At 32.3% G+C, this 18,984-nt stretch overlaps 2 protein-coding genes across 3 annotated transcripts; both read left to right on the forward strand.

The window, feature by feature from the left end:
* The first annotated feature begins 7,704 nt into the window (after nucleotides 1–7,704).
* On the forward strand, nucleotides 7,705–9,488 carry LOC147948543 (uncharacterized). The gene is made up of 2 exons (XM_087467505.1): nucleotides 7,705–7,936; nucleotides 9,118–9,488. The coding sequence occupies exons 1-2, from the start codon at nucleotides 7,705–7,707 to the stop codon at nucleotides 9,486–9,488; spliced, it is 603 nt and encodes a 200-aa protein (XP_087323631.1).
* A 5,319-nt stretch (nucleotides 9,489–14,807) lies between these two features.
* Nucleotides 14,808–16,700, forward strand: LOC104720148 (non-specific lipid transfer protein GPI-anchored 4-like). Of its 2 annotated transcripts, none has more exons than XM_010438109.2 (3): nucleotides 14,808–15,391; nucleotides 15,540–15,581; nucleotides 16,406–16,700. In XM_010438109.2, exons 1-3 carry the CDS (start codon nucleotides 15,016–15,018, stop codon nucleotides 16,600–16,602), a joined length of 615 nt encoding a protein of 204 aa, XP_010436411.1. In that variant the 5' UTR covers nucleotides 14,808–15,015; the 3' UTR covers nucleotides 16,603–16,700. The 2 variants fall into 2 exon arrangements, with proteins under 2 accessions (XP_010436411.1, XP_087338840.1); XM_087482714.1 differs by having other exon boundaries at nucleotides 14,929–15,391; nucleotides 15,540–15,569.
* Nucleotides 16,701–18,984: the final 2,284 nt, after the last annotated feature.

Consider the following 18,984-nt stretch of genomic DNA (forward strand, 5'->3'; position numbering starts at 1 on the left):
AATAATCGATGATTTGACGGCAAAAGCAATAAGAAATCCAAAATAAAATAGTATTTTGAGTGTAACAAGATAGGATTGATTAGCTAAAAGTTCTAAATTTAATGTTGGTTCGTTCGAACCATATAAACTTATACCTAAAACTCCTATTAATAAAAAAATAGAACTTCCTGCCGTGTACAAAATAAATTTTGTAGTTGAATAGAGACGTTTCTTTCCACCCCACATGGATAAAAGTAGATAAACGGAAATTAATTCTAATTCCCGCATGATGAAAAAAATAGAAGATCCCTAAAAAAAGAAGGACAATATACCTAACAAAAGTGAAGACACACTTGGATTTGAACTGGTGGAAAAGCACATAATGCATGGACCTTGTGGAATTGATAGGCCATCGTCTCCTTGCATGGCAAATAAAGTCTGCACGAAAAAGTATCCCCGTCCTTACAATGAGCACACGACGATTAACCAATCCGGCTATATTATATATCGTCGACATCCTAACGAAGAAAACACTGTCATTAAAGGAGAACAAGGTTGGATAATCGCTTTGTCATACCACACAATCTGCCTATTTTGAAAAAATATCAAGCACACATCAATGTGGAATGGTGCAACACTTCAAATTCTGTGAAGTAACTTTTCAAATATGTAACAAAAGGAGTGGATAAAGCAACTATTTTGATCGAGAAAGGTACTACTAACACAAGCAATAGTCAAGAGACTACAAGGGTTGACAAGGAAAGAAATGAAATTCAAGAGTACTTAGACTGTTGATATCTCTCTGCTTGTGAAGCTATGTGGCGTATTTTTGCATTTCACATACACCAAAGGAAGCCTTCAGTTCAGAAATTGATTATCCATCTTGAAGGTCAACAATCAGTTGCTTACAAATAGACAGCAAATTTGCAATATGTCTTATCAAGAGCTAATATCGAAAGGACCATGTTCATAGCATGGATGGAAATATGTGACCAGTGTGAAAAAGCAAGACAATATACCTATGTCGAATTTTCAGTTCACTTTGTCTGGGACAATGATAAAAAACTCTGGCATAAGAGACAACGGGGTTATTCAATAGGCAGAATAGTCAATATCCACCCAACTTCTGGTGAGTTATACTACCTTAGGATATTGCTCAATGTCGTTAGAGGGCCATGAAACTACGACGACATCAAAACAGTAGGTGGAGTAATTCAAGCAGATTATAAGACAACATGTTACGCAAGAGGTTTGCTAAACAACGATAAAGAGTGGCATCAGGCTATGAATGAAGCGAATAAATGGGCAACAGCTTTTCAGTTACGCCAACTATTTGTTCTATTGCTTATATACTGTGAAGCTGCAAAACCACTATGATTGTGGGAACAGACGTGGAAATCAATGTCAGATGACATACCTAAGAAGCAACGGCGAGCTTTTGGATTTCCCAGTATGAATTTCAAAGAGGATGAGCTGCAACATTATACTTTGATCGAGATAGAACAAATCCTCCACCAACATGAACGGTCACTCATGGACTTCAATGATATGCCTAAACCTGATTTAAAAGTCCTAAAAGAATTAGGCAACAGCTTATGGCGACAAGAACAACAATACGACATAAAAAAAAGAGGGAGAAGAACATCATAAACTGTTCAACCAACTTAATCCAGAACAACAAAATGTCTACAAGGCAGTTTTGGAATCCGTCTACAACAATATGGGACAACTATTCTTCCTCTATGGAGCTGGGGGAACTGGGAAGACATTTGTCTACAAGACAATAATCTCCAAATTAAAATCAGAGAAACAGATAGTCCTATCTGTTGCTTCATCTGGCATTGCAGCGTTGCTTCTCCCAGGTGGAAGGACATCCCATTCAAGGTTCAAGATCCCTCTAATCGTAACTGAAGATTCCATCTGTGAAATTAAAAAAGGTACAATGCTTACAGAGCTATTAATCAAATATGACTTGATCATATGGGATGAAGCACCCATGTCTCATCGACACACATTTGAGGCGCTCGACAGAACATTGAGAGACTTGCTTTCCACAGAAGACTCTTCAACGTGCGAAAAACCTTTTGGCGGAAAGACGGTCCTACTCAGTGGAGACTTTAGGCAGATCCTACCTGTGATACCGCATGGAACCAGAGCAGATACGGTACTTGCATCTATAAGCCACTCATATTTATGGAATTCCTGCAAAGTATATATGTTGGAAACAAACATGAGACTACACCATTCATAAACAAGATTCGCAGCTTGGCTACTAACTATTGGCAATGGAACCGCACCAACATGTGAAACAGATGATGCGAATGATAAAGATGAAGGTGAAGTCGTACAAGTTCACCATTCTTTTTTTTTCTAAAACCAAAAGGAAACCAACTCCAACAAATCACTGAAGCAGCATATCCACTACAAGAAAGCTCCGACACCACCTTTAAATATTTGACAGAACAAGCAATCCTAACTCCAAGAAATGAGTATGTTGATGAGATAAATGCCTACATGTTATCTCAGGTTGGAGGAGAATCAAAAGAATACTTAAGCTTAGATAGCATAGGCGAAGCGGATACAGTGGGAGCAGATTATGAAGCATTATATCTTGTAGAGTATTTAAACTCTTTAGAGTTTCCTGGTTTGCCCAAGCACAAGATAACCCTCAAAAAAGGAGTCCCAATAATGCTTCTACGGAACTTAAATCAAAAGGAAGGAATGTGCAACGGTACAAGAATGATAGTCACTAATTTAGGAGAAAGAGTGATAGAAGCTGAAATAGTAACTAGGAACGCATGTTGGGAAGAAGGTATTCATACCAAGGATTATTTTATCACCCCCAGAATCAGATCATCCCTTCATACTTCGAAGACGACAATTTTCAGTTAGAGTTTGTTATGCAATGACAATTAATAAAAGTCAAGGCCAAAGCTTAAAGAATGTTGTCCTCTATCTGCCAAGTCCAGTTTTTAGTCACGGACAACTATATGTTGCTCTTTCTAGAGTTACATCTCCTAATGGCCTCACTATTCTACAAGGAGAAGAATCTAAAAAAGATGGTACTACAAATATTGTATACAAGGAAATCTACAATGACCTACCCAAAGACAATGGTAAATCCCTACACTTATTACCAAACAAATGTAATTTATTGACACTCTTCTCTAATGATGCAGGATCAAATTCCATCGAATTTCAGACCGTAGACACACCTTCCAGAACACCAATTGTAAGAAATACTCTAGATTTTAATCCAATGACCGAAAACAACAATGTTAGCTTTTCAATGCAAACCAAAAAAAAACCGACTGACCAAAGTCTATAATCACGCACATATGCAGGTTTAACCAAAAGGAAGAAAGCAGAGTCGGGGAAAGTGGAGGAATGAAAAAGACTCTCAAGTATAGATTAACTACCACAAGAAGAGATACAGAACTTGCATCACAAGGATCTTATGTAAACTTCCATGAGACATGTTTCTGTAAACCAAACATAACAGCTTCTTCTTTATTCTCGATTTGGAGTTTCCTGTAGTTAAAAAAAAAAAATCAAGTCAATTTTAACAAATAGACATCTACTCTTAGTCAATGAGACTAATAATCTACAAACGATATTTTACGAAGAAAAAAAAGACCAAGTAGCTAAATTTTAGGATGCAGCCCCATTTAAACAAAACTAATCCAAAAAACAATACATAAGTTGTTGGACTACCTAAAAAGGCCAAACAACAATGGGTACAATTCAATGGGCCTACAGACATTTAAATGAAAGGCCCGTTAAAAACAAAAACAAATATCATCATGAAAACATAAATACAAATGATCATTCCTACATACAAAAAAAAAAAAACCATCATAATATAACTGATTTAAAACAACACGATTACCATTTTGTCGGATCAGCTTCCCTGTAGAAGGTAGTTTAAAATATGTAACTATAGAGTATTGAACATCAAACACCCACCTCTGGTCGGATTAGCTTTTAGGCTACCTAAAGCGTGCATTCAGGAAATAAATAAGTTGTGTTCGGCTTTTCTCTGGTCGGGGCCATCTCTCAATGCCAAGAAAACAAAGGTATCATGGAACGAGGTCTCTCTGCCGAAAAGTGAAGGGGGTCTAGGTCTGCGCTCTATTGAGGAGGCTAATAAAGTATGCATGTTTAAACCTATCTGGAGAATCCTATCCGCTAAGGACTCGCTGTGGGTTCAGTGGGTTAAACGTTATCTCCTTCATAATGGTTTTCTATGGGCTGTTAGAGAAAACGCTAATGGAGGTTCATGGATTTGGAAGAAACTACTGAAATATAGAGAGGTTGCGAAGCAGTTTCATCGTGTAGAGGTAAAAAATGGTTCCATGACTTCTTTTTGGTTTGACAACTTGTGCTCCCTGGGCTGTTTACGAGACTTGGTTGGTGATCGGGGATATATTGCAATGGGATCCCGATAACTGCTATGGTGGATGATGTGTTAGCTATGCCTTGACAGCGGACACATAGACTTGATTTGTTCTATTCTGTAGACGAGGAAATCCAAAGATATCGACTTACAAGAGCATCTGCAGATTCTGACGTATCTCTTTGGCGATGCAAGGAGGGTGTTTATCAAGCACGGTTCTCGACGAAGGCTACTTGGCAGCTTCTCCGAGTAAACCGTCTCATAATGGAGGAACACAAAGGGATTTGGTTCCCACATGCTACCCCCAAATACGCATTCATCACTTGGCTGGTGGTAAAAAACAGAATTGCAACAGGATACGATACATTGTGGGATATGTCTTCCAGAATACGATACATTCACTTTGGCGAGAGCGGAATGAACAGCGCCATGGTGAAACACCTTAAACGGTTATGAAGCTTGTCACCTTCGCTGATAAGAACATTCGAAACCGCCTGAGCACAATCAAGGATGATGGTGGTTCTAGCATCCAGCTATGGTTTGAAGCAAGATTCAATTAAGTTTAAAGCTCTTTTGTTTTTGAAATGTTTTGAAACAATTTATATCCAAGCTTTGTAAAAATGTTTATTTTTCTTTTGAATATAATTTAACATTAGATTCAAAAAAAAAAAAAAACACCCACCTCACCAAGATTCAATGAATTTTAATAATAAATAAGAAAGTCATGGCAATGAATACAGAAGAAATTCGAAACAAAAACAAAGTTACCAACCGTCCATGGAACTCTAAACGACTAAGCTCTAATATAAATAACCAGTTACTCTTATGAAAAGAGAAACAAAAAAAAAAACCAAAAAGCTCAAAAAAAAAGCCATGGGAGATAACCCAAATCTCATTTCTACTTTTTCATACGAAACTATCAGCATTAACATTCAAAGATCCCATGAAATCGCCGTCATTATCAGAAGACCAAACACGAATCAAAACCACATCAACATACGCATCCCTTACACCCCAAACAGTGGAGGACCTACCTCACAAACCTTGAGCAGCAACCTTCACTACATTCTATCATATCATGAAATCGAAGACATCGACGCAACAAGAATGACATCAAGGTTCATCACCTTCTTCAATGCAGTTCGAATAGCAGAACCTCCAACTGGTAGGTCTATTCTTCCAAGTTTCACAATCACAGATTTCTCCCTCCATGCCAATTCCAGATTAGACATAGATGTCCTCATTGCCGATCTAGAGACTTCCAAAGACTTCCAACCGCAGAAGAAGAAAATGAAGAGTGCACCATCTGTCTGCAAACATTCAAAGGATGCAATGATATCAACAACCTCAATTGCAAGTACATCTATCACCATGAATGTATAATTCCATGGTTGCATGCAAAACAAAATTGCCCAATATGTAGAAGTACAATGATCTAAACTTTTTCATAGATATAAGCTTAAATCTATTACATCAGGTTTGTATTCTCTTACGCACCTATGTGATTTCTAATTTAAAGCTTCAATTCCGACATGTAATCAAGTCTACAATTTGTCAACTCGATCTGGTAAACGAACCTTCGTAGTATAGAATCAATCTTTGCTCATAGCTCTCCCGGTGTCGATGATGAATAGACAACAAACCACCTCTCTGCCTTAATTGCATATTCTGCATGTGAGATCACACACCAAATCACACATTCAGTAATCGAAAGAAAAGGGATCGACATTCTAATGTAAATTAAAAAACTGCTAAAAGCAATTTATCAAATTGGTTTTTTAAAGCCGAACAATTAAATAGGATGAATAGAGATTTAAGCTAACCTCTATGAAAAAATAGATTTCCATTCCGATTGGAAAATGAAAGGTTATCTGCAATCCCAAAACTTATCTGCCATCCCAAAACTGATTCGTATTGCTCTTCGTTTCAGTCAGCAAATCAGGATGTTTATGGCGATTCCCAGACTTCATTAGGCGATGGCAATAGATATAGAAAGAAATAAGGTATAAGAATCGAATGAAATTACAGAATCTGAAAGTTATGTTCTCTCCAGTTAACGAAAAAAGGAACTTTCCCTTCTCTCGACCTTGTGAAAAACCCTTTGACTTTTGTTTTCGTCATTGTTTATTTTATTTCGTTTAAAACCCAAATTTATAAGTCAAGTTAATTATTGTCACACTTTAATATTTGCAATAGTCTATCTACCAAATGATAGTGGTTCATAAGGTGGTATGAAAGAAACTGAATATTTACTGGATCAAAACAAAGACAGTAATGTTCATAGAAGATACATATGTAACTTAGCAAATTCAATTACATAAACAGTTCATGTTTCAAAAAAATTTAAGCTTTAAATCTATTATCTTATAATACCATACATAAACATGTTTTACAAATAGTTTCACATTGTAAAAGCAAAAAAAAAGCTAATGTTAGTCAAAAGTTTTATTTTAGAAATTCAACAAAATAATAAGACTTCCACATTATAAGAATTTTTTTAAAAAAAAAGTAACATTTATATGAATATATTTAACATTTGAACAAGTATGCAAATGTTTTAATAAGCAAATATGATGATAGATTGTATACAACATTAAATGAAAAATGAAAATAAACCTATTAATTGTTATATCGGGCGTAGTCCGGAGTGTCCCCTAGTAATAAATAAAGAAATACCCCCAAGGCCCCGAATCTAATCAATGACACTGACCCAGATTTAAGCGTTGGTGTATTGATTAATGCTTCGACAAAACAAAGGGATGACAATATGCTTTCCAGATATGTTGATCCAAGAGATCACCATCTCATTCACAAGATATATCTACCATACAAAGAGATTGATGATGAGTATCTTATGGAGCTGCATGAAGGATGTCTAGTACACTGTCAAATCTGGCTACTAGAAAGCTCTTGACCTCGCCAAAACTGATAATACACCAAAGGCACCCATGGCTACAAAACCATATATTGCTAAAAGCATTTGGAAACTGGATATTGCTCCTAAACTTAAGCACTTTCTCTGGCGTATTGCTTCCGGAACAATTGGTGTTGCGGAGAACCTAAGAAGAAGAAACATAATGATAAACCCCTACTGTTCAAGTTGCTGTTATGAATTAGAGACAAGCGAACACATCCTCTTCTCTTGTCCTACTATCGTACCAATGTGGAGATCTATTGGCATACATACACATATCTTAGGGGATTCAAATGTCTCACTTGAATAAAAACTACGACACTTGTTTCACCTTCACCAGGATACTCGTATTCCCAAACTCGATCGATACACCCCATTTTGGCTTATGTGGTACATATGGAAAAGCAGAAATTCAATGGTGTTCAACCGGAAACAGATTGATCCGAATGTTACAAGAACACACGCTTTCACTGATACAGAAGAATGGTTAAACACTACAACAGAGAAGCTAGAACAATATCAGGGGAGCCAACATTTACCTTCACGGCATGGAAAATGGAAACCACCAGCTCAAAGATGGGTGAAATGCAACTTCGATGCTTCCCATCATGAAGGTAACAGGGACTCAGGATTGGGATGGATTCTTTGTGTAACATCCGCGAACCAAAAATTGGTTTTTTTGGATGGGTGTCGATCGACACCAAGGTGGTGTCGGTCGACACCATTGTTTTCTGGTTCGACTAGATTGCTTTAATCGTCGATTTGGACCAGTTTGGTTTAAGGAAACCATTGAACCGAGTCTTAAAAGGAAGAAAACGACCTAGGGTCGTGTTTTTGGTGTTGTCTCGCCGCTTTGAGAGAAAAGCAAAGAGAGAGTTTGTTCTTGAGGTTCTAGAGAGAGTTTGTGAGATTTCAGAGCTTTGTGGGAGAGATCTTGCTGTGGGAGTGAGGATTCAAGGTTAGGAACGTGTAGGAAGCTTGCTGGGAGTGTAGATTCGTCCATTGTTGGTCAGAAACCTCCTGCAAAGAGGTGAGTGCATGACCATGGCTAATCTAAGCCTTTGATTTGCTTGTTCTTGCTTGTTTGTTGCTTGTTTGTGTGTTTTTCTTGCTGGGATTGGTTGCTACAGGTTCCTACGGATGTATGAGGCTTGGGTTTTGAGTATTGGACGATTTGGTGGAGTTTGGGAGCGAGATTCGACTCTCAGCTTCGAGCGGATCGCAGATGCAGAGGGAGTGTCGATGGACACCAAGAGCCAGTGTCGATCGACACTTGGTTGGTGTCGGTCGACACCTCCCTTCCAGCAAGTTGATGTTCGTTTTCCTTTTTTGTATGCTTTGTTTGTTGATTGTTTGGAACATTGGAATCATTGTTTCTTGTGTGTATAGCCCAGTAGATGGGAGGATTGCCTCACTGAGTATTTATAAAATACTCATGCATCTCAATTTGTGTTTGTAGTGCAGGTAAAGGCAAAGTGTGGTCGTGGAATCAAGGCAATGAAGAGGAGGATGTTCTAGGGACTCGATTGGATGTTGTCTGGCATTGCTAGGTTGCTAGAGTTGAGTCATTAGAAACATTGCTAGGTTGCTGGTTCCACGTTTTCTGATGATTGGTTATTTGGATATTGGTTATGTTATGAATATTGGTTATTTATATTTATTGGATATTGATATTGTATTCTGCTGTTGATTGTGATTGTGTTTAGGTGGCTAGTGGGTATGGGACCACTAGTTGTAGTTTATTTATTATATTATATTTATTATTTATTAAAAAAAAAAACGGGTCGGGTCGTTTCACTCTAAAACTCCACAAATGTATTTCTTGAAGCAGGAATGGGAAAATTTCAAGAACGAGTCACAATAGAAGAAGCAGAATGCACAGCACTCGTGTGGGCACTACAATCATCATGGGCTTTAGGTTATAGAAGAGTCGAGTTTGAAGGTGACAACATCGACATTATAAGACTCATCAACAGGAAGGCATCCACCCCACGATTACGACACTATATGGATACGATCGTGCATTGGTGCACAAGATTTGATGATATCCAATTCTCTTTCCAACGACGAGAACAAATATCTTGTGCTGATACTTTAGTAAAATCGGCGATTACAAGCTATCAACCATATGCCTTGTATCACATTTGTCCATCCTTTTTATACTCTGCTGTAAACACAGATCTTAACTTTGGTCCTTAATAAAGTCATTAGAAGGAAAAAAAAAGTAAAGAAATATTTCTTCTAATTTTTCCATTATATCTCTATTTATTAGTAATATATAATTTCTTAACTAAAATGACCACAATAAAATACTCATTCTCATAATCAGTTCCCGGTTGGTTTCTCTCTTTTTCTCTTTTATCAACGAATTAAAAGACGATAATTGTGGCAAAAAATCTTGCTCCCACTTCGCTACAAAAACGCAAATTCTATTTTTATTTCTTCTTTTCTTTTTGTTTTCTTCGGTCTCACCTCTCAAACAATTTGGATTTTAATTTATAAATAAAATTTGAAAACTACAACAAAATCATCAAAAATAATAAGTGAAAGATTTTTAAAGATTCTTAGAGAGAGTATTCTATAGTTTTGTTATTTAGTTTTCTAAAATCTTGTAAAGTTTTCTAAACAATCTCTGTACTTTTGTGATACTTTCCATGACTTTATTTTCTGAAGAAATAATAGAAACTCATGAATCAATAACATAATAATTGGATTCATTAACAATCCTAGATTCTTTTGTTTAAGTGAATAACACAAAAAATTTATAAACTTTATAAAAGACTGAATCCAATAACTCAAATTTGTTAAGATTTTAAATGACTTTTTACAAATCATAAACAAATAACAAATAAACTTTAACAGAATTTAACAAAATCTTGATCTAATAACAATTGATTCTACATAACATTTAAAGTCTTTAAAACTGATTTATTCAAATCTCAAACCAATAACCTCCACTAAATATCACTCTCAATAAACATATTTGAACTAATTTGGCACTGTAATAATAGAAAAACATTAAATGACTACAAAATCTATTTATAACCAGTGTTATAATATTAGTACATAAGGATTTTAATAAAAAAAATATTATTACGCCAACAATTTATATCTTAATTCATCTCTACCAACAACAAAAAAAACAAGCACCAGCAGCAGATAAAAAATATTATTTGAATAAAAGAAAAAATTCAGCGACAACGAGAAATAAAAGAGGAAATTCAGCGACAACAAGAGATAAAAGAGGAAATAGACATTTTTCCAACTGTGTTTGTGAATCACGAAGTTAGAAAAGATAAAATTGAAAATAGATAGAATAACAATACTTTTAAAAAAAGAGATACCCAATAGGCATTATTCAAAGATTCTATTAAATATATACTCTATATAATAGTTAAGCATCCTTATTTATTTTTTAGAAGTTTCATTTTCAAAGTCTTCAGCTGGACATATTATATACATACTAATAAAAATGCATATTTTAATATAAAAAAGTTAACAATATTATTTACACATTCATGTTCTCGTAACAAGATTTTTAAAAAAATTTACCCTTATTCATCTATTTATTATTAATAATATATATATAACTTTAAAATAGTAATTATTAAATTACTAAAAAACTCAACTGGAATCTCTACTTTTCTGGAGTGCATGGAATGAAAACTGGATGTTAGTGTAACATGTCTAGTGTAAGGGAGAGATTTGTTGGAGTCGTATGAAAACTAACAAGCTTGTTATTTGTTAGTTTGAGACTTAGTCGTTGTTAGTTTTATTGATCTGGTCAATAGAAGTTATAGGAACTGAGTGTAGGTATTTACATGATCCTTTTTGCAGGTTGGGGACTATAAAAGCTTCTACAACGGTGGGAGAGGATGTGAATTCTTCCATATATTCATTTAACTAGATTTGGACTCGTACTACAGCACGGATTGAAATGGATTTCATTATTTTTAAAATATTATATATGTAATTGTTTATAATATTATTTGGATGCAATTCATGCAAACAATTTTTATGGTAAATATCACTTATGGAATGTAAATCTATTATGTGAGTCTTATATTGTTAATTTTAATCCGTGCTAGAATATATAAAATTTTTAATCCGTGCTAGAGTGTGTCCAGCAGCTTTCGTGCTAGAGTATATAAAAATTTAACCCGTGCTAGAGTATGTAAGTCTTAAAATTATAATATAAATATAAAAAATTCAATCCGTGCTCTAGCACAGGTCCTAATTTTTATTGAACGTTGTGGTTTATCAATAAAATATGTGGAAAGTAAATTTGTAATATTGTGTTTAAAGATCTTTGGTACAACTTGATATAGGACTAAAACCTTCCGAAAATACAGTTTGGAATATCCATGATTTTATTTGTTACAATTAATATATCAATTATCAATTTGGAATATCCCCAATTAAGGTTGCACCCAATATTTAGGTGTAACCGATTAATATATAAATTAATCTATAACCTATCTATAACCTATTTTTAACCATTTGTAATCATTTATTAAAAATAGAAAGTCTATAAAAACTATATTGTGTACTTCCCTTTTATTAAAAAGGGGATTATATTCTTTATTTATTTAAATTTTAAATAATAATAAAAAATACCTAGTTACATAATGACAATAAAAAAAATACCTAGTAACATAATGACAAATGACAAGCAACGTTTTCTAGATTGATTAAATAATCAAAGATTCTCTTCTTTCCTCCTTCCCTTTCTAGTTTTTTTTTTTTTGTCAACCACTGGGCCACAACAGACCTATCCATTAGCCTAATCTCTACATTCGTAGGGAGCGGGATATGATCCCGGGTGTGATGGACTTACCTGTGGCCATTGCACTAAGGTCACTTCACCCTTTTCTAGTTTTTTATTATTATAATTAGAAAAAATTTTGGGTTCAAACCTCTTTTATTCATCCTCTCTTAATTAACCAATCAAAATACAACAAAACATCATATCATATCATATTTATAAAATAAATCAAAATTAAAATAAAAAGACAAAAAAAATTAGGAAACAAATTCTGTATATTTTTTAATAAGGAAATTATGTTAAGTTTGGTTTATAAAGGAATGATTAGAGTGTAGTTTTTACAATTAACAAAATTATATGTCGGTTTGGATTTACAAAATAGTGATTAGGGTATAGATTTTACAATTAAACAAAATTATATGTCGGTTTGGGTTTACAAAATAGTAGTTAGGGTTTAGATTTTATAATTAAACAAAATTATATGTCGGTTTGGGTCATAAAAAAGTGGTTAGGGTTTAGGGTTTAGATTTTATAATTAAACAAAATTATATGTCGGTTTGGGTTTATAGAAGAGTGGTTAAGGTTCAGGGTTTAGATTTTATAGTTAAACGAAATTATATGTCGGTTTGGGTTTACAAAAGAGTGGTTAGGGTTTAGGTGTACATTTTACAATCAAAGAAATTTATATGTCGGTTTGGGTTTATAAAATAGTGGTTAGGGTTTAGATTTTACAATTAAAGAAAATTATATGTCGGTTTGGGTTTATAAAAGAGTAGTTAGGGTTTAGATTTTACAATTAAACAAAACTATATGTCGGTTTGGGTTTATAAAAATGTAACTTGGATTTAGATGTTATAATTAAAAACTATAATATAATGTTTATAATTAAAATTGAATTATATACAGATTTCGTTTCTTTAATTATAATTTGTTTCCTTAATTAAGAGGAGGTGAATAAGAGAGGTTTACCCCTAGGGGTGAACCCATGAATTGTCCTTATAATATAAAAAATGGTGTAAGAAGGGATAATACTTGGGTTCACCTCTTGGAGTGAACCTTTTCATTCACCTCCTTATAAAATAAGTAAACAAAATTTGTATACATAATTGTAAAATAAAAATCTCAAACCATTTTTTTATAAACCAACTGATATATAATTTCGTTCTAATTGTAAAATCTAAACCCTAACCACATCATTTGTAAACCCAAACCGACTTATAATTTTGTTTTAATTTTAAAATCTAAACATTAATCATCTCATTTGTAAACCCTAACCGACATATAATTTCGTTCTAATTGTAAAATCTAAATCTTAATTCTCATTTATAAACCCAAACCGATATATAATCTCGTTTAATTGTAAAATCTAAACCTATTCAATATTTAACTTTCCTTAATTAAAAGTATACAGAATTTGTTTTCTTAATTTGTGTTGCTTTTTAATTTAATTTTGATTTATTTTTAAATGAAATATTAGATAAAACATTCTGATTGGTTGTAATAAAAGGAGGTGAATACAAGCATTCACCCCTAGGGGTGAACCTAACTATTTTTCGTGTAAGAAGCCCCCACTGGAGAAGCTCTAACATTTATATGGTTCTTTATCAAGTATTTTTTTTCTTCTTTCAGTTGTTGTAAAACTATCCCCTCTATAATAAAACGGAAGTACACAACTTTTTTTTGTAGACTATATAATTTTTATAAGTTGGTTACAAAATAGGTTATAGATTAAATATAGGTTGGTTACAAAAAAAAAAAGTTATAGATTAGTTAGTCAATTGTGGGCTATATGAATACACGTAAAAATATTCCAAAGAATCTTATTAAAGAGAATATTCCAATGATTTATAAAATTTCTAAAATAAAAGTCTTTAATATTTCATGTATTGTTACAAAATATATATTATTAGACATAAAAATATACTGTTATACGTAAAAAAGAATAAAATGTTGGCAATATATCACACTTAATCATGATTTTCAGATCTTATTATGCAGTTAAAAATAAAATTTTAACTAAGCACGGGTCATATTAAAAAACTTTCACCAAACATGTTCATAAATTAAAATAACACAAACAACAAACATAACCATTTCTCATACATAAAACCAAAAAATTAACAATATAAAACTTATAAAATAGGTGTTTTTTTCAAACCATCATATTTAGCATATGGTTTTATTGCATAATCCAAAAATACTTTTAAAAACAATCATATAAATTATATTTTATTCTAAAATTGTAATATAAATAAAAGAAATTTCAACCCGTGCTATGTTTAAAAGCTATTTTGATTTCAGTCTAAATGTCTAATGCATTAGGGTATTATTTTCAGAAAACCTGCAACTATTGTGTTAACAATATATAAAAAAAAAAATTGGTTAGAAGGAAAATTGTTAAAATACACAATCTATTTATAACCGTTTCGGTTTAAACTATAGAAAAATTCAAGATTAATATATGTAAAAGAATTTATAACAGAAAGATAAAAATCAAAATTGCAACTATCCTTTTCTTTGTAAAAAGGCATCCTACTAGCACTTTCCGTTATATAAATATTCAAATTAATAGGAGAAGTCAAATTTTTTTATTTTAAAATAGTATGATAATTAACTAACGCTTTACAAAAAAACGGATAGTCAAAAACGGAGTAACTTAACTAACACAAAACAATCAAATCGATGATAATAAACTAATAATAACCTCTATTCAACAATAATGTCAAGACTCCAAGATTTAAGGAACAAGAATCGGACTTCAAATTCAAAAAACAAACAACACAATCCTTATCTTTTTTTTCGTTTTCTTCTTTGAAAATAATTCTTATCCTTTCTTTTCCGAGCTTCACTTCCATATATAAAATCCCCATTCTTCAATATATTATCTCAAGCAAAAAAAATTAAAGCTACCAAAATAAACTCAATACGCTCTTCAAAGAAAGAAAACAAAAACTAGCAATAATGAAGCAATCTCTTCTTCTTTCCATCGTTTTACTATTACTATCATCATCATCACTCGTTACACCGATCCATGCACGTAACAAACCACATCCGGAAAAGTCCCCCGTTGGAGCTCCAGCACCAGGACCATCAGGCGCTGATTGTTCTTCGGTGATATTAAACATGATGGATTGTCTCACTTACCTTAGCATCGGATCAAACGAGACTATGCCAGAGAAATCCTGTTGTGATGGGATAGAGACTGTTTTGAAATTTAACCCACAGTGCATTTGTTCCGGTTTGGTGAGTGCCAATAATATGGGAATCGAATTGAATAACACAAGAGCTCTTGCCACTCCTAAGACTTGCAAACTCTCCATTTCTCCTCCCCATTGCGGTTAGTTTTTTTTTTCAGAAAAAAAAATTATTTTAGTTTGTCTCAAATGCTAAGCTAGTTTCTTCTTCTTCTTTTTTTTTTCTATTTTTCTTGTGTTATATTTTTAGGTTTTTAACGTGTTATTATTATTATTTTATTTTTTTTGCAGGTATGATGACTCCAAGCGGTACGACACCAGGTGCATCTCCTGGTACGTGTTGACTTTATTATTTTCATGTTTTCTTAATTTTAATTTTGTTTTTGCCTCAATTAGATAAACCGATTATGTGAGTAATTAATATTGAGGGATTTTGTGTTTGTTTCCCTTGGAGCTTGATTTAAAAATATTGAAATAGTATAGTATTAAATATAAAATATATATATACATGTATTTTCTTTTTGGCAGTAGCTAATTTCATTATTAGATTTTCTTTAATTGTTCAATTTTCGCTTTCACTCGATCAAAAAACACATTACATTGGTAACTAAAACTGAAGTTTTTGTGTTCTTTCATTTTCTCTTTTTGATGAATAAGAAGGCGTTTAAAATGTTAGTGTAGTTTTTAATTTTTTAATTTTTTGTTTTTTTAAAAAATGTATGCGTATGTGAGAATTCAACTCACATACGTATGTGTTTTATTTAGAGTTGTTTTAATGTTTTTAATAAAGATTTCTTTTGTTAGTTTATAGTTATCAACCTTTTTCGGCAAAACCTATATATAAACAAACTCTATACACGTACACATACCCATAAATCATTACTTTTTTGTTTTTGTTTTTTGGTTCTGAATTGGTTTTCATATCAATTAATAAAATATCTTTTGACAAGAAAAAAAGAAAAAAAAAATCATAATCTCAACCTTTTTTATAAAGCTTTTACCGTATTGTATTCTTATCCAATAAGAATTTCGATATACCGTAATTGTTATTGTGTTACTCGCATTGCATTTGTGTTACTCCTTTCTATTTTTACTAATAAATACTTTCGTATGTTACTTAAAAAGATATATAATTATGAATGTTATTATGGATTCAGTTTCCCCATCGGCTGGAACACCCAAGACTTCCCCATCTGCAGCCAAGTCACCGGCAACTTCGCCATCTTCGGATGAGACACCGTCAATGACTGCACCGTCACCCACTTCTGGCACAAGCATCGTCTCAGTTCCTGCACTCACCATCGTTGCCGTATTAGTTTCTTCTATTGCTTACGTTTCGGCTTTTTCCAATTAATCACAGCTTTTCATTTATTTTTCTTTGTATTTTCTTCTATGAATTGAACATTGTTATGATCGTCATTTGAATACATGATTCTTTGATGTTTTTGGATATTCAGGTTAGTTTTCTTCAATCATGCAACCGTCGTTATTTATGTTTATTTTGTTTTCCTTAAAACAAAGTGAAAACATGTGTTGGGCTGCTCAATTATATTCGATTAGGATTAGATCTTATAAAATAAGTCTACTCAGAGCCATATCTAAACCTTGAGGCCCAAGACGAATCTAAGAAATGGAATAAAATATGAGGAACGCAATAATAACTATAACTAGGTTCGGACCCGCACATATGTGCGGGATTAATTTCAAAATTAAGTTTGTAATCAGGTTTGCAATATATTAAATATATATAGATTATTTTTGTAAACCAATTTTTAGGAATGTTATTAAAATTCATAATCGAACCTCATACCAATTTAGTATTCGATTTGATTTTAATTGGTTTAGACACAAAATGATCGGATTTGTCTTGTTATGAGCAAAGACAAATAAGTCTAAAAAAATAGTAAGAGAAAGTAGTATGTCTATTTCGGGACATAAATCCATCTCATCACATATATATCAATGTTTTCCATCTCATAACCGTGATTTTAATAATAGTTTTGTTTGAGATTGTAAATTTTAATTTGGGAATATTTAACCGTGATTTTTGTTCGCTTTCGGAATTTAAATCAAATTTCTTGTTTAGATATTTTTAAAAATCTCTAAAATTTGATAATATGTTAATTTTGAAATTAAAAAAACTATTGATATACGGTAGTCCTATATATTAGGAAATGATATATGAAATACTGAAAATTAGGATTTTAAAATATATAGATATTTTATTATTAAAAATAGATTCGGACTGTACACATACGTGCAAATAATGTTTGTTAAATATTTATTTAGTATAACATACATAATTTCAATGATATTTGGTTTACTTTCAATTCAGAATAGACACAAATGAATGATATTTTTTATTATTATTATTATCAGTAAAAAGATAACTACGTAAAAAGACAATGAGGAAAAGTAATTTTGTCCTACGCATGATCAAAACTAAACTGTAACCGTATTCAAATCATAACCGGACTGTTAAGCGTAATATATAGTTATAATTATATTAACTATAACCGTTAATTCACCGCTATCAAAATTGGTTGTTAACCTTATAGTTAAACCATAATTTATATTACAATGAATAATTTTAAGATATAATAAAATATACAAATAATTATTTATTTAATATGAATAATATGATATATAGAAATATGATCTAACAGTACACAGGCGGTATATATATATATTTTTTTATAAGATGTTATATTTGTCAATGTTATGTATTTTGTGTTTTATTGTATAAAACAAAATATAGTTAAATTTGTCATTTGGTTTTGATGCACCGTACATTTAAGCGCAAACACTCACATTTTCTCAAGCTTGTTATGTTTGTTTGTTTTTTTTTTCAATTTTTTGTGTAGACTACATATGTCAAACGGATCAGCCGATTCACCCCACATCCATCTGAACTTGTCTGCAAGATCCACAACCTGCATTAGTTTACCCGCTAAAACCCGTAATAAGCATGTGATTCATTGCTTGGATAAGGAAATTAGTTTAAATATTGCCTCAAAAACTGCACTATTGTTTTTTTAGAACTTGTTAGGAATATTTTATTTAATATTTTAATTTCTGTAATTATATTTATACCAAAATATACTTTTTTTTTGTTAAGATTCACAACCATAAGATACCAATTGAGTACTATTTGTTAAGATGTCCTTGTGTTTCTATTGATGGTGAAGAAAATTGTACTTGAACATTTAGGCCTGTAACAATCAAAACATACTGAATAATCAACTAAAATTATTAAACCGGAGACAATCATACTAACAATAACTAAATAAAGCCAAGTAATTAATGCATCAAAACAGCATTAAAACAAAAAAAAATGATCGGAACAGGTAAAACAGCAAGCAACTAAAAAAGCCTTATAGGATGAAACTCAAAGAAGCCTTATTGGCAGACAAAGGATGATAGAGAATGACGCTCTATTGAGAACATTAGTGATGAACATGTCCTTGACAGCGACAATATCAACACTAAGTTAAAGAACAGCTATACGGATTAGTGATTTCTTACTAACCCTAGCGATTACAAAGAACATTAGTTAGATTCTATATCAAGATATTTAAAACAAACAATTTTAGTAAATAAACAATCCGAAACTCACCGTTGATGGAAATTGAAGTTTTTTTTTGTTAACAAAAAATATATCAAAATACGATCAAATAAGAAAACTCATCACCGTAAGAATTCAACGTCTAGCATAAGAATGAAAAATAAACACACA

The sequence above is a fragment of the Camelina sativa genome, chromosome 2 (genome assembly GCF_030686135.1).
Source record: "Camelina sativa cultivar CO46 ecotype springtype chromosome 2, ASM3068613v1".
Taxonomy (NCBI): domain Eukaryota; kingdom Viridiplantae; phylum Streptophyta; class Magnoliopsida; order Brassicales; family Brassicaceae; genus Camelina; species Camelina sativa.

What these genes read in the sequence shown, in the direction of transcription:
- LOC104720148 (XM_010438109.2), top strand. Translation starts at nt 15,016, where the DNA reads ATGAAGCAATCTCTTCTTCTTTCCATCGTTTTACTATTACTATCATCA. An exon ending in CATTTCTCCTCCCCATTGCG is followed by an intron (nt 15,392 to 15,539) that starts GTTAGTTTTTTT and finishes TTTTTTTTGCAG; the next exon opens with GTATGATGACTCCAAGCGGT. An exon ending in GACACCAGGTGCATCTCCTG is followed by an intron (nt 15,582 to 16,405) that starts GTACGTGTTGAC and finishes TTATGGATTCAG; the next exon opens with TTTCCCCATCGGCTGGAACA.
- LOC147948543 (XM_087467505.1), top strand. Translation starts at nt 7,705, where the DNA reads ATGGTGTTCAACCGGAAACAGATTGATCCGAATGTTACAAGAACACAC. An exon ending in AGGATTGGGATGGATTCTTT is followed by an intron (nt 7,937 to 9,117) that starts GTGTAACATCCG and finishes TATTTCTTGAAG; the next exon opens with CAGGAATGGGAAAATTTCAA.